Genomic DNA, 15,699 nt, shown 5'->3' with positions numbered 1-15,699 from the left:
GAAAATATGGAAGTTGTTTTGCCTTTAATTGTCTAGAATTGTCAGTAAGTGTAGATAGTGTCATTTTTTAATGTTCTTCTTTTTCACCAGTATGAGCTGCAGTTGCTCAGCAGCCTGGAGAATCATGCTGTGGATGTTGCAAACAAATAGTTGGTGAAACACTGCATCAGTACATCTGCCACAGTCAGCAGGCAAACTGGCAATAAAACTCAGTACACAGGGCTACTGATACACAGCTGCAGAATTACAGCTGATTTACTGGAGAGAGTTCCCAGAGTAATTTTAAATATTCTTTACTTAACACTTAAGGGTAAATCAAACATTGGCAGGACTTTGAGGCTGCATTAAAAAAAAAACAAAACAACTTTAACAGTTTGGTTGCTGGCTCAACAGAAAACATACCACTATAGAGATGAACAGATTTAAGCAGTTCGTTGAGTCTATGGAGATTTTTTCGGAGAGAGAGCCCAGCAGTAATATATGCAGATAATGCAAACAAATTAACCTACATCAATTAATTTGCAAAAACAATTTGAGAGATGACAAAAAAAGACCTAAAGATGTATACATATATTTCAACTCACATTTCCATTAAATTGGAAAAAAGGCCCATGGCCATAGAGCATAGAGTTTTTATGAAGCTTCTATTTATTACAGTATCATTGTAAATTGTGAGGATCTTAAGCACCTAGAAGTAAAATGAAAATATGTAGTTCATGGTTCAAAAAGCAGGAAAGAAAACAATTGTAATTCTTGAGAGGAGAAGAAACACATTTGCCAATATATTTGAATGTATTTGTTAGAAAGGTATGCCCTTATAATATAGTCTTGCCAATAGTTCTGCGACTTCAAATGAGTACCTTTGATTTCTGCCTATTATAAAAATTCAACATTTGTATTGATGTATTTTAGCATAAAATTCAGCCTAGTCTATATTATACATAAACTGTTATTTTATACATTGAATGAATTTAGCCCAATGGTTCATATTAGAAAGTGGTTTATGCTTGATGGAATCATATTAACTTCAATGGGACTGTGGAGCTTTAAAGCACAATATTTTGTCCAAATGACTGAGCTCTGTAATACAAATATACAGTGCCAATTTTGGAGAAGACATTTTCAAATTTATAAAAGTATGATAAACACAGTAATAGGACTTTTATTAAAGCCTAACTCAACAAGCTACTATAATGAATGCTTGTAGAAGCATACAGAGTCTTAGATCTGCTATATTTTATTGCACTATTTTTTTTTCACTTGAATCATAGGTTAAAATGCATTAATAAACTACATTAACATGGGTAGGAAATTAATATAGCAAAACTCAGTGTGAGCCCTCATGAAAGGAAGGGGGAAGGTATTTATTTTAAATGAAACTAATTTCAGTCACACTCATTCCCTCATAGATTTCACTCTCTCACATACTCCCACACCCACCTACTCCCAGGCGCTGAGGTGGGTATGTCTGGGTGACCTGGCCTAGATCATTTTTTGTGTGATATGGAGCACGAAGGACACAGATCAAGCCCTGGCAATGTCTCTTGGTTTCCTTCTGATTGGTGATGACAAATTGGTTTGGGGGCAGGTCTTGTACCTTTTAGGAGTCAATGGTTGTTATGATGTGACTTTTTGCCTCAGAATATTGCCTATTTCACCATTCATAGCTGCTAGGCAAGGTTCCTGCCTCTTGCCTTTCTTCCTTATTTTGTGTATCTTCATGACTAAAGCCTGTCTCCCCCCAACAGGAAAAGGAATGGTCCAACAGGACCCATAGTCCAACAGGAAGAGGAATAGTCTATACAGTGTGGTGCATTTCCAAATGTTTTCATTTTTATCTAGAAAGATGGCAATATTTTCATCAGTATTTTATGCTCAGGAATATCATTGTCAAATTCAATCTCTAGGCACTATACAGTCCTTATAGGGGAAAAAAACACGTTTACATATGGGGATCTGCAGATTCTATATAGTGTTTATGTTCTTCAGCTGATACATTTTAGTGTTAACTCTAGAATATCAGCCAAATCAATTCACAACAAATTAGAAAATATCTGTGATCACAGCCATGGTTACTATTTAAATAATATAATGGTAATCATGGTAGCTTAAGGAACAGTGTAACGAGATTTGTAGGGGACAGAATATTATATATAACAGGTGGACAGGAAAAAAACCACTCAGTCCCATCTTCATGACTCTTCAGTCTTCCTGTTTCAGAGTTAAGGAAGGGACTATGTTCTAGAAACTTTGTTGCCACCAAACTGTATCAGTTAGGTTAATACATAGGTTTCATTTAATTCCAGTATTTTATATATATGTATATATATATATCACACATACATTCATAATCGTACTTGGAGTGTTCAAAGGAATTTGTAAATCCTGGACTCGTACCCAATCTTAACTGTATAGCTTACACAGAATCAGACTAATGATAACACAGCATGATTTTGTGGAATTCACCCCATAACACATTCCCCAGAAATCAACAGAATATATGTGGACTGTTGTGAGTGAGAAGAATTAAGGCAACGAGCCCCTAAGTCTGTCCTTTTCTTCTCCTGCACTGAGTCAGTAGCTGGGCTAAATAAAATCTCTATTCTTTCTGGTTTTATCATTTCAGACAACCCAAAACAAAGCAGCCGTGTCCCAGTGTTCATTAAGGTTTTGGATGTAAATGACAATGCTCCGGAGTTTGCCATGTTTTACGAGACCTTCGTCTGTGAAAATGCAAAGGCAGAACAGGTGTGTTGTCTGTTTGTACTAAGAAAATATTCCAAATTAATTGAGTTTTGCTACTACTCTTGCATCACCGCATCAAGAGGTATACTTTGCATTGCATCAAACTGTCAGTTTTGCAAAATTAAACTAAACAGTGGCTGCACAGTATCTGATTACACTTAGTATTCCTGCAGCTAATGTGACAGTGCGTTTTACACTGTTATTTTCTGTACTGCACCTTGTTATCCCTGATTCATTTTCATTCTGTGATTCTCTGCTTTATTCAGGCACCTCCACTGCCTCCTTCAAAAACCAGTTTCAGGTCCATAACTGTTACAGGTCCTGTCTCTGATACAACTATTTCCTGCCAGATAACTCTCACTCTACCAGTCCTATTACTAAATGGTTCAAAGTAGCAGATAATTTGGAAGATTCAGCCAAACAATTCCTGTGACATGAGATTTGGGTAGATAAATATACAGTCAGCTTGGACTGTCTCACCTTTCATGTCTATTGCTTGTCACATGCAAAGGTTTCCTACCCATCTGGAGTGGCATCAACCAAAGCTTGCTCTTGAATTCAACATGATTTTCCTGCCAACTTTCAAATTCATTAGGTTACTCGCTGATGGTATGGGTTACAATAGCATGGCGATCCTAAACAGCATCAGCAGCACATGGATCACTTTTCTTAAGCTTGCCATAGCAGCATCAGCTGCCTTAAAGCAGAATAAGAAAATGAATACAAGAACATTGCTTTACAATCCTAGAGTACATAAATAAGCATAAGGTCCACTGACTGTGAAGATAATTTTGTTCTTATTGTTTCAGCTGATACAAACATTAAGTGCTGTTGATAAAGATGACTCTTACAGTGGACATCAGTTTTCATTCTCCTTAGCTCCCGAGGCAGCCAGCAGCTCAAACTTTACACTACAGGACAACAGAGGTGAATTTCTAGGAAAACTTTTCTTTATTATCTCTTCCTTGCTTTCAGTCTTCAGATTAAGATTTAATGCATGCTTTGTGTTTCCAGACAACACAGCAGGGATTTTTACCCGAAAAACCAGATATAACCGGCATGAAATGAGTACCTACTTCTTGCCAGTGGTAATATCAGACAATGACTACCCTATCCAGAGCAGCACTGAAACGGTGACTATTCGAGTATGTGCTTGTGACCATCGAGGAAAGATGCTGTCCTGTAATGCCGAAGCCTTGATTCATCCTACTGGTCTTAGCACTGGGGCTCTTATTGCCATTCTTCTCTGTATCATTATATTACTTGGTAAGTAGCTCAGTCATTTTGTTCCTTTCATGGTTATTTTTGCATTGCTACAAGTGATTATACCAAGGCTATAGGACAAGACCAAAGCAAAGACATCCTTGTCCTGTCATGCATTTGTATTATTGTATTTCCTCTTCTGAGGGTTGCTACAGATACGGTGTATAGAACACATCCTATCTAATCTTAGTTATCTAAAAGTTAGCAATGTCCAAGCAAGAGGAGACAGCTGGGTTCCACCCTCTGGTCAATGAAAAGAGACAGGCAGCTGTAGAGAGACATTCATCCCATCCCCTTATTGGAATCTGAGGTGGACCAGACTAATGACCTTCTGCAGGTGTCTGTCTCTTTCTGTTGAGCATAGAAGGAGGCCAGATAACTTAGTTTTAAACAATTAACTTCCTGTGTCTAAACTGAGGAGAAAAAAGTCTCAGTGCTTCTGTTCTGGTGGAAAAGAATGCTGAAATGGGGTGGCAACTAAAGCACTCTCTCAAAAGCTGCAGGGTCCTCCCTTTCAGGCATCTGTGAATATGAAGAGGTTGGATCCTGAGTGTGGAGGGTGTACAGATCTCTGGCTACAGCACTTACAGGTGGTCAACATTTATTTGTTTATAAAAATAAGGACAGTTTACAACATCTCTCACATTCCTCTCACTCAGGTTCCACCCCTCTTATACATCAGAGACAATCGGCCCTTCGGCCATTAGCCATAGTATATTCATCTGGGAAGAACTGTACAATACAACACAGGCAGTTCTCAGGGACATGTTACTACACCTTTAGTACCTGGCCAGGAAAGAAGGGAGTCAGACCAATTTTACAGCAGTAGGGTCAAGCAGGGGAGAAAATGTTTCCTCAGTGACTCCACTTCCTTCTACCATACTTGTATCTTCCTTGCATCACCACTGCAGAATCATCCTGATCTTTACTATTAACAAAATTTCCCTCTCCAGTGATGAGTGAAAGACCATGTTGTGATTCTCAGATTTTAGCAATATAGTCATGGCTTGCTCAAATAAGCACTATCCCTTTTCAGAAAAGATTCCCACAATAACAATCTTACCCTTAATTTGCCATTAAATTCATTTTTCAAAACATGGTATTGTTGCCTCTAAGGGCTGAGCTCACTTTGTATCAAGTTCCTTACCAGAAAAAGAAATCTAATGCTGCAGGTAGTCTTGCACTCGTTAGTACAACTGTGCTCATTAATACCAATCTGACATTAAACGATTTCCTGTTTTATGTCAATCGAAAATAATTGATTCTGTGTGCTAAGCAGCACTTTATGTCAATTACTGCTCACGCCACCATGCACCATAAGCAGATTTTCAATTAACTCAGCTATATAATTTTCTATTTTCAGGCTGGTTGCAGGGTTTGCATGTGCAACCACTACTGAGTGAAAAACAATACTCTGGGCAGACCTGAACCACAACTTAAAGTTTAGCAGTAACAAAAAATGCCTGTAAATTGCTAGGTTTATTTGCAGTTTGAGTAAGTCTAGTGGCTTATCAGGAGGCCTCAGATACTGCTGAACACTGACATGCAAATAAAGGTGATGTACTTTAACATATAACTTCTAATGGGTTTTTTTGCCTGCAAGTTCAGAACAAAATAAGAAAACCCAAGTATCAGAGATGTGACATAATTATCAAAGTCTCATCCTTGCATATTTTTTGTAACACCTTTTTTGTTAATGAGATACTTCAGTAACCCTTCCATGTAAAAACTATCATTCCTATGCTTTCTCAGATCATTCTACCACTATTCCGGAAGCCCATTCAAAATCAACACCGTGTTCTTCAAGTTCTCCAAAATTTTCTCCAGCTATCTCTGTTCTCTCACATAGACCTTTCCCCAGTCCTCCCACATAGTGTCACAGCTTTATGCTCTTAAGGAAGAGAATTCTCTCTTACCGCATTTTTGCACAGCAGCACAAAGAAGCATCACTCAGATTAGGACCCTTACATGACACCATAAGTAAATCCTCATCATTAGGGTGAGAGCCTGAAGCTTTCACCATCTGAACCAGCCTTCCTAATTCCTTCAGTTTCACCACCTCACTTATTTCCTTTCAACTCATATTAACAGATGTTCTCCCTTACTCACACTATTCCTATGGTAAAGACACAGCAGGAATTAGAGCATTTTCCTACTTTATCCTATCTTCTTGTTATCCCTCTATAGTCAATGGAGAGAAAGAGTATGAGACTCTTCCACAATATGCTTGAGCACACCTATAGATAGCATCTTGCTCTAAGCAATCCTGCAGGGGAGCCCATCATTCCAAAAAAAAAAAAAAAAATCAGCTTTTTGTCTGTTGAAGGAAGCTAAGAAAGACAAGTTTCAATGGGCTAAAATTTTGGTTTGGGGATGTCCTTAGTCCTTGGCATTGCCCTTAACAAGGTTACAAATGAGGAAGTGACTGCGAAAAAAAAAGTCTTTAACAGTTACTGTGCTTTGACTTACAAACCATTTTAGAAACACAGCTGACATGAAAGACAATTTTGAACCACCTTATCATCTCATATCAATGAGTTTAGGAATTTCCTGATTTGCTTTGCTTTGCTACAAAAGAACTATACAGCAAGATACCTGTTTTCTCAGAGTTTGCACAGCAGAGCTGAAATACTGGGCACCGTGGACCTCAGACTACGAAAGCAACAGTGGTAGTAGCAATACATCCTGGCTCCTTGCTGCTGTTCATTTGTAAATATTCAGTCATTTACCATCTTAAGGTAGAATCCAGCTAAGAAATCTGAAATTAGTTTCTAAAGGAAATAGCGTGTTGAACATATCCCCTTGTATCCTCTGTGCCCACTTCTCCAACAGTACTGGGGATCATTATTGAGTAAAAGTACTTAAATTTGGATCAGGGCCTTGGAAAGAGTTCCTGCCCTCCAAATAAATGAAATATATATATATACACACACACTTTAGAATGAAAGGCATAAAATTATCTGTTTGAGAAATCTCATGCCTTTGGCAGATTAAATAATACCATTACCATATCTCATCAGTCTAAGATATAAGCCATGTACTTTTTTGAGGTGATGTGCATTGTAAAAACATGCCAGGGAAGTTAATAAAACTTGGACTTTGTGCTGGCTGAAAATCCACTCCACATTCCAAGCTTTTTTCCAGAGGAGGATAGATTTACTTACCTTGAAATGCAGCTTTGCATTAGCATAGCCCAGTACATACTAGCCTTGTCCATAGCACGAGCTGCATCTCGTCCCAGGGGTTCAAGGTAAATAACACCTGATGTTATTTATTTTGGAGAAAGTGTTTCTCCCTTCCCAACTCTCATGGCACTAGTTTTGTTCTCAAGGCAACAAAATTGCTGTATGACTCTGGGTAAAAAACGTGCCTACTGACAAAAAGATACTCCACTTGGCTTCTTACAAGCTTGACGTCTCCTTTCTTCTACTGCATATCCACGCCATTTCATCTCCCAAGGTACTCACAGGCAGAGCAAGCACAGTCTGAAAACCTGATGTGCGCATTTGCAGTTTTGCAAAACATCTTTTAAAACTTCGAATTCGAGAAGAGGCACAGCATTTCTTCTGGGTTTTAATGGAGTTAGGGATTAACCTTTCCCTTTCTCTTTCCCTGTTATTTTTGTTTCCAGTTACAGTGGTGCTGTTTGCAGCACTGAGACGGCAGCGGAAAAAAGAGCCTTTGATTATTTCCAAAGAAGACATCAGAGACAACATTGTCAGTTATAATGATGAAGGTGGCGGAGAGGAAGACACCCAGGCATTTGATATCGGCACGCTGAGGAATCCCGAAGCCATAGATGATAATAAATTACGCAGAGACATTGTGCCGGAAACACTTTTTATGCCACGGCGGACTGCAACAGCACGAGATAACACGGATGTCAGAGATTTCATTAACCAAAGGTTAAAGGAAAACGATACAGATCCAACGGCACCCCCGTATGACTCGTTAGCAACCTACGCGTACGAAGGTAATGGTTCTGTGGCCGAGTCCCTCAGCTCCTTGGAATCCGTGACTACAGACGGAGATCAGGACTACGATTACCTCAGTGACTGGGGGCCTCGCTTTAAAAAGCTGGCAGATATGTATGGCGCAATGGACAGTGACAAAGACTCTTAATATGTTGTCTTCCCCCCCCCCCCCCTTCCTCATTTTCAGAAACAGCATTGAGATATGTGAAGTGGCTATTTCTTTCTATTTCTCCACAGCTGTGTGAAAGGGTTCTCTGTTCTACCCCTTTGAATTGTCTAATGACTGCAGTCTGTGTGGATCGGCCGTCAGAAAACTTTTTCTAGTATCATTTTATGAGCTTCCAAGAGGCAAAATTCTTATTTTTTAGTGCATCCAGTTTACCAAGCCAATCTTACAGGCACGGCAGTAGTGGAGGGGAAAAAAAGGATCAGATGGGGAGCAATATTTTTACTTGTTCTGCTTATATTGTAAATTGGAGTATATTACTGTTTAAGCTCACTTGCTCTTTTTACTTGTATTCAGACTATTCAGCTCAGACGACTGCTCTGTCGATTGTGTATTGCACATCCCAATGTAATGAGGTACCCTAGTTTACCCTATGTATTATAGTCAAAAGTAGTGGAGATGGAATGAAGGTTTATTATACAAGTAGAGTAAGTTGAGAAAAAACATCAAACATGCATTTTACTCATGAGGAAGGTAGAAAGGCCTAATGGTCATTTAAATCTAAGTGTTTTTCTAGAACTCGCCATTGCCCCCAGTGCACTGAATCATACTAACACACACATATATATAGTTCATTGACTGCTATGTATATATTCTTCTGACCTAGCATTGCTGGAGAGATGTGTGTGCGTGCATGTATGTGCGGTCAGTAGCCCCAGTATCTAATTCTTCAATGGTTTCCCAGTTCTAACCCAGACTTGCCTTGTGATACGAGGAAAGTCATCTAAACCAGCTCCAGATTAGATCATGACTTGGAGGAAGGAGCAGATCATAACTGTGCTGTTCTTCGTACTTTTTCGGTCGGCCTCTACCTGCACATCAGTTCAGTGATGGCCACTGCGCTGGGGAGGTGGGAGTCAAGCTTTTCATATCCATCTAGTTCGGCCCGTTCTCATGTGCAGGAGGCGAGTAGTAGCCTCAAGGTGACTGCCACCCACGGGGGCAAAAGGAGCAACTGCAAAGGAGGAAAGAGAGCTTTTTTTGTCCTGACCTTCTCTACCTGGATGCCCAGGGTGGCTTACTGACTGACTCTCTGCCCAGTTTTGCTATCTGTAAAGTGGGGAAATAATGCCTACCTCATCAGGATGTTGCAAGAATTATATAAGTCATTTGGAAAATGCTTTAGAGATGGAAAATGCTGGCATTCTGCCAGAAGTAATTTCTCATGCTTTTGGGTGGTTGTTTTTTTTTTTTTTTCCCAGATTCAAGCCCTGAATGGACAAGTGAGCAAGAATCAATTGTCATTCCAGTGGCCTGAAAAGTAGGGTTTATAACTAGAACTCATTTTTTTAAATAAACTACTTAGCCAGGGTTGTTAAAGGCTTCACCAAAAGGTAAAATTTTAATCACAAGTCTCTCTGTGTGTTTATCTGCTTTGCCAAGCTAAGTAACTTTTGTCGTGGGGTGGGGGAAGATGCCATAGTCTCAGGCCAAACCAATTTTCTTTACAGCTTGCGCACCACTCAGTATTTCTGTTAGTTTGTCGAATGCATGCAGTTGCTGCTCTTCAAATCCAGCCATCTAGGAGAGGCTATCTGGAGAAAACCCTAAGGGCCTGCCATAGGACATATCCAATTCCAGGAGCTAAAAGCCACCCTGCGTCCCAAAATAGGGACGTAGCCCATGGCACTGTGCCAAGGAAAGAAGGAAATTTTTTTTTTTCCATATACCTCATACATAACTAATCTCATTTATTTCATTTTGAAACAGTGTTTAATACCAGAATTACAGGCATGGATCTATTTTTCTCCCTCCCCCGAATCTTAAGTGAAACAGTTTGAAAACTAAACAACAGCTCCAACTTACTCTAAAAATAAAGAGAGAAGAGAAAAAAGTTAATAAACAGAAAATTAAAAGGGATTAAAAATTAATCTCTGGAATTCATTACTCCTAGAAAGTTAAATAAAGAGAGCAGTAAGATTCCCGAGTATTAGACTTTTACAAGCACGATGACATAATTTCAGGTTTCGTGAACCAGCTCACAGTGAAGAGGGGGAGCAGCCACGCTGCGGTGCCCGGCTGGGACTGGGAGGGCCTCCTTCGCAGTGGGGGGCACTGCACGTTTACAGGTTTAGGGCAAGGCTTGCGGGCAATGGCTTGCAGATGCCCAGCATGATTTATTAGGTGGGTTTTCAGAGTGGAGGAGCCCAGAGTTTCAAAGGGTCCTGAGCCCCCAGTCTCACCGACGGAGGCCTCTCACGCTGCTTCGGTCCAGCAGAGTGAGGTGCCCAACTCCGACGCCTGGGGGGCTGAGCCGGTCAGGCCCGTCACAACGGCAATGGCATGACTAGGCCCTTATTATGACCTCCGGAGGGCCCCTCAGTAATTTAAGATGATAAAAGCCTTTGAAAGTCTTTATGGCTTCCTTGAAATCAGAGCATCCAGGAGGCAATCTGTCGGAAACCTGGCTCTGGCACACAGGAGGGACCATCTGGATTTCAGATATGTGGAGGAACAGCAGATGCTCAGCACCACCTGCCGCGGGTCCCTCACTTCAGGCTGCTCTCCTCATACAGCGAGTGGAGACAGCGTACCCCTCGGGGGCTCTTCCGAATCGCTCCCTAACAAACGCCTGTGTCTCGCCCTTCACGGCAGGGGGTTGCCTCAAGCAAATCGCCTCAAGCTCAGAGTCCAGTTGGACGCCCAAAGCGAGCCAGCGAACCGTCCCGTCCCCTCCTCAGGCCCCGAGGAAACAGATTTGTGTGCGGAGGGGACGGCAGAGGTGGCCGTGAAACTCACGCGTATTTGGCCCTGCGAGCCGTCCCCAGCTCACAAGGAATAGGGAGTCACCGTCGCTTGACTGAAGACAAACCTTGCACCCTGAAAGGGCTGGGCCACCCTGCAGGTCAGCTTGCATTAGTCCCTCCTTGGGGTGGAATAACAAGACAGGAGGATCACTGATCTCCTTGTAACTATTTTCCTATGTTTGTACAGTGATTTTGTCCGATTTAGTGATTGTTAGTAGCAGCCCAAGCTCAAGTTTGGTTTTTTTTTTTCTTTGAATTGAAAGCTGGTTTTATCTTGTCCATTGAGTGACACAGTAAATAATAGAGAGTGGCTACTCGTGCCTGTTGTGTAAATATATTATATATAAAATTATGTTATGACACCAAAAATATGGTGCCTGAATAGCAAATGGATTCTTCTAAGAAAATTCAAGACAAACTCGCATCCAAATTATTATTTATGCATCTAGGTTTTAAGGTCTATTTTTTCCTGCAAATTAGACGGATTTAGCATCTCTCACACAGCAAGAAGAGCGCAATTCTGTCTTTTCTTCTTGCTTGGCAGTACCACAAAGTGCAATTTATAAAATCAGTACTGCATATTAAATATTGAAAGTGCCATATTGCAGTGAATACAAAACTTTGCAGTAGTATTTCCTTGCACCTTGTTGCATGCCGGCGTGCTAGATGATAGAAATGAGTATTTAACAATGCTTTCACACAATGCTAGAATTGTCATTTATAGATAAACAAGTGTTAGACTATGGGCTATGAAGTGGGTTTCAAGGCTGTTTTAAGCCTGCTCTTCTTACAATCGCACCTATTTGAGAAGAAGAAATATTATTAGGAAGTTTAGTTAAACCAGGTAGAGAGATGAGCAATGCAGCTGGCTTTTAATTTGGAAAAGCATCTGATCTAATGACAGGGGGGCTATTAAAAGATACCAAGGAATTCAGTGGAGTTAACATGAAACAGGGGCGTGTTTACATGGGAGACGTTTCCAGCCTTGCTACTGCAGAACAATAACATCTCTACACTTGAAATGGAATAAGGTTTCTAGTACAGCTATTCCATCCCAGCTGCCAAAACAGCCACTTTATCCCAGAAAATGATTTTTTACTCCAGAAGAATGATTATTTCAGGTTAAAAATGATTCTGTCCCACAGCAGCACCAGTATGGGAGATGCAGCAGAGGAGATGCACCAGCACATGCCTCCAATGCAGTTGTACCAGGACATCTCTCTGTGTAGACAAGCACTTGGAAGAGAGCTGAGGCAGAAACTTGCCGCAAGCTCTGAACAAGGGAATTTGGGGGTTTCCACAGGGCTCTGCTGACAGTACCACAGGACTGGGATGTGTTCCCAAACCTGACATAGACAGATACACTGTCTAACCATGAGAAAAACAAGTTGTCTGTGTGTTTTAGTTATTGCTGGTAAAAAACATTTCTGGGAAAGATTACAAGTAGAAGAACACTCCACCTCTACCAACACCAATATTTTCTAAATTTGTCCTAAGAAACAGATATATTTTACTGATGTTTTTTATTTCATTAGTTGTCAAGTCTTACTTCATTCTATGGACAGCTATTTCCTAGTTGCGAAATGTGAGTGGGAGAGGCAACCTTCAAATAATCCAGTTTTGGAGGTAGCAGGCTACGTTACAAGGCACAACATTTCCATTTCTCTGTCACAAAACAAACAAAAAAATCCCACAAAAACCAACTAACTGAGTATCTGTAGTACCATAAAAAGCAGAACCGTCATGAAGAGTAAAGCAGGGAGAAATGGCTTTAGGAATGTGTCTGCACATGTACAGTATCAATAAAAAGAAGGGAAATAATGACCATTGGAAGCTAAGTTGTGTTTCAAAGCCAGACTTAACCATGTTGAGCAGGGGCAACAGTGCATAGTCTCCTATAACAATTCCAGGTTTCCTACAGCAACCAGAGGGAGATTTGCATGGATAGGAAGACAGACATCATCTTTTTCAGACCAAGCAAATTAAATCTAGGCCATTTCCATGCAAATCTCTAGGAAAGAAAGTCCCTTTGTTATGATTATTATTAAAATGTGTTAAATTTCTGCAGCAGATCTATCTTGATGGCCTTCTGCAGGGTGACTTACGGACAGTGATTCTGAGCAGGTAACTCACTGCGAACACCGCCACGTTAGGTCTTCCTGCCACCATCTGTTTTAAATCTCTCCATGTTTCCTTTGGCTATAAGTAATATTGAAGTGTTTCAGAAGACCACTGTCCCAGCTGGATGCTACCATCCCCTGCCCATTTGGGTTTCAATTATCACTGCAGTCTGAGGTCCCTTGCCAAATGAGAGCTAACTAATTAACAGTCATTACGCTACTTACAATGAATATGAACGATGTCATAAGTTGCGAAAGGCAGGTTTTTTTCCAGCCCCTCTAGACCTGTGAAACAGCAGCCTCCTCCAGTAAATGTCAAAGCCACAACTTTTTTATTTTCAGTTTAGTCTTCAGAAAGGCTTGTTTTCTTAGAGATTGTTTCTGTACTTAAGAAAGAAGAGGAACAAAAGCATATTTAATATCTACAGCCTCATGCATTTCTCCAGGAGGGGAAAAAACACAGCAGCTAATGCAATGTCTTTATGGCAGTCTCTCCCCTCAGTAGTTTTATTTAGGCACAGCTAAGACAATCTTGATCCTGCCCATCATTTTGCAGCATTACACTTTTCAGACCAGACCCGCCTTTGTCATACACTGAACACTTTCTTGAACAGTTCATGAAATTCAGCAGTAGGTATCCACAAACCATGGCTGGGGTCACAGGGAGTACAGGAGTCAGAGAACTGGGAGTTTCAGGACGAAGAACAGAAAGTGAATTGCATGGGGGGGTGAGGGGAGGTAATCAGCCATATGCAAGGCAGGCCCATGGCACTTAAAAGCCACAAAGCTGTCATATTATGCATAGAGTTACTGGATTTCAAAGGAGCTTTTACAGAACATTCTCTTACTTTTTTTTTCTGCACGTGTCTTTTTCTTTCTTTACAAAGAAAGAAGAAGAAAAAAGAAAAGAGGAGCTGCTAACTTAAAATTTCTCCTTCCACAAAGTCAATTTGACAAATAAGGCTTAAGTCCAGCATATAGAGAAATCCTTTCCACTCCCATGGGCTTTTGACCTTTCCTATGTGACTGCACTATTTATGTAAATATATCTGGAGACTCTTTCTATAAGCTTTTAGTTTTCTACAATCTATTACTTTAGTGTTTATTAAAGAAACAAATGTATAGAATTATTAAGCATTCAGGTGAACATAACAAAGAAACAACACTGCAAACACAAAATTATTCTGGATTTTGACACATAAAAAACTCTTCAGAATCACTGTACTGTTTTAATTCTGTGATTACTTTCATTGCTTTGAAAAATTAAACTTAAAAGGAAGGCCTTATAATAAATGCTATGTGCATCTTAACTGTGTTACTGAGCGAAATCAATCTGGCAAACTCCTATTGCGATTTGTGATTTTTAAACCCTTAAAATAAATGTTTTTCGGTATTGATTTTTTTTAATTAAAAATACTTCCAAGCATAAATTGAAACTGATGCTGCCACCTGGGAAGATTTACTTGCTGGCATGCTCCAGCCACACAGTCTCTCGCGATGTCATCCCCTGGTTGTGCCAAGGGAGCCTCAGCATCGGATGGATCATGTCACTGCTCAGCACAGAGGGACCTTTGCGGGCAATAAGATTTTTGTCACCCAAGAGATTTACACCTGGAAGCTTTCCTGTGTTGCAAAAGGACCCATGCTGGAATGATTCTCTCTTCTGCAGCGTGGATGGGCAATTTGTTATGGTCAGATGGCAAGTGTGCACTCTCTCCCTTATATTTCCTGTTCACTGTACTGGCTTCTTTTTGGGGGGTGGGGGGAAGGGGGAAATGAAATTTAAGGATTTAATGAGAAACCAATTTGAACAACAATTTCTCACAGACAGAGTGAATTTGCCTTTTTGCAAATTGATTTTTGTAACAAGTTATTTATATGATACTACTTAATAAATTGTTTTTTCTAACTTGTTTTTTTTTTTTCCTAATTCTCTCAATCTATGGTTTGTATTTACAAAGCTAACATAAAGATAAGCCTTCGAAAAGATTCTGCAGTCACTTTAAGACATAGGGGTAAATTGGCTCAGTTTTTCAAATGCCATTTGTAAGTGTCTGGCTTGCAACATGCAGTAAAAGCAGTAGGATCACTATTCTGGGATCAGTGAGGCCTCCCAAAAGACTGATATAATTTCAGAAGGAATCATTTAGTGATGCTTACTATAAGGAGGATATTAGTTTATGATCACATGCGAAATTTTGACTAGCCAAGGTTTCCCAGGAAGTCAGCAGGAGCTTTGCCCAAGTAAAGCATGTGGAATACCTTCCCCGAAGTATATAAAGATCATATAATTTATAGTAGCACTGTTCAGCCATTTGCCTTTCATTGTATGAGGTCCGAAAAAGACTTAAAGGCTCGGTTCACTTATGGAGAGTCCAAATGTCATTTGCAATATCTTTTTACATAAGGAAGACAACCTCCAGAGAAAATTATTCATTTTAACACTTCCTTAATAAAAGATCTGCCTACATCTCCAGAAATTCCATCATGTTTAAATTTCTTCCTAAATACAAAGGCAGAGAAAAGAATGGGCAAGGTCACAGCAAAGCAGTACTTCACCAAAAGCATTAGAACGAACCACAAAAAGCAACCAGTTTAACACTGAAACCCATATGTGGTTTATG

General features: G+C 40.2%; 1 protein-coding gene across 3 annotated transcripts in view; it reads left to right on the top strand.

Annotated features, from left to right (window-relative positions):
* The window catches only part of CDH6 (cadherin 6), a 110,847-nt gene extending 95,861 nt beyond the window's left edge, over positions 1-14,986 (top strand). For 2 of the 3 annotated variants that reach the window (XM_075493992.1, XM_075493994.1), the window contains 4 exons: positions 2,627-2,748; positions 3,555-3,672; positions 3,760-4,011; positions 7,640-14,986. In XM_075493992.1, the coding sequence (XP_075350107.1) occupies positions 2,627-2,748; positions 3,555-3,672; positions 3,760-4,011; positions 7,640-8,130 (983 nt within the window). In that variant the 3' untranslated portion in view covers positions 8,131-14,986. Of the gene's footprint in view, positions 1-2,626; positions 2,749-3,554; positions 3,673-3,759; positions 4,020-7,639 lie in introns of those variants that run through there. The other variant, XM_075493995.1, reaches the window with a different exon arrangement.
* Positions 14,987-15,699: the final 713 nt, after the last annotated feature.

Source organism: Mycteria americana, chromosome 2 (genome assembly GCF_035582795.1).
Source record: "Mycteria americana isolate JAX WOST 10 ecotype Jacksonville Zoo and Gardens chromosome 2, USCA_MyAme_1.0, whole genome shotgun sequence".
Taxonomy (NCBI): domain Eukaryota; kingdom Metazoa; phylum Chordata; class Aves; order Ciconiiformes; family Ciconiidae; genus Mycteria; species Mycteria americana.
The sequence above is the reverse complement of the archived record's forward strand: the minus strand, read 5'-3'. Positions and strand labels throughout refer to the sequence as shown.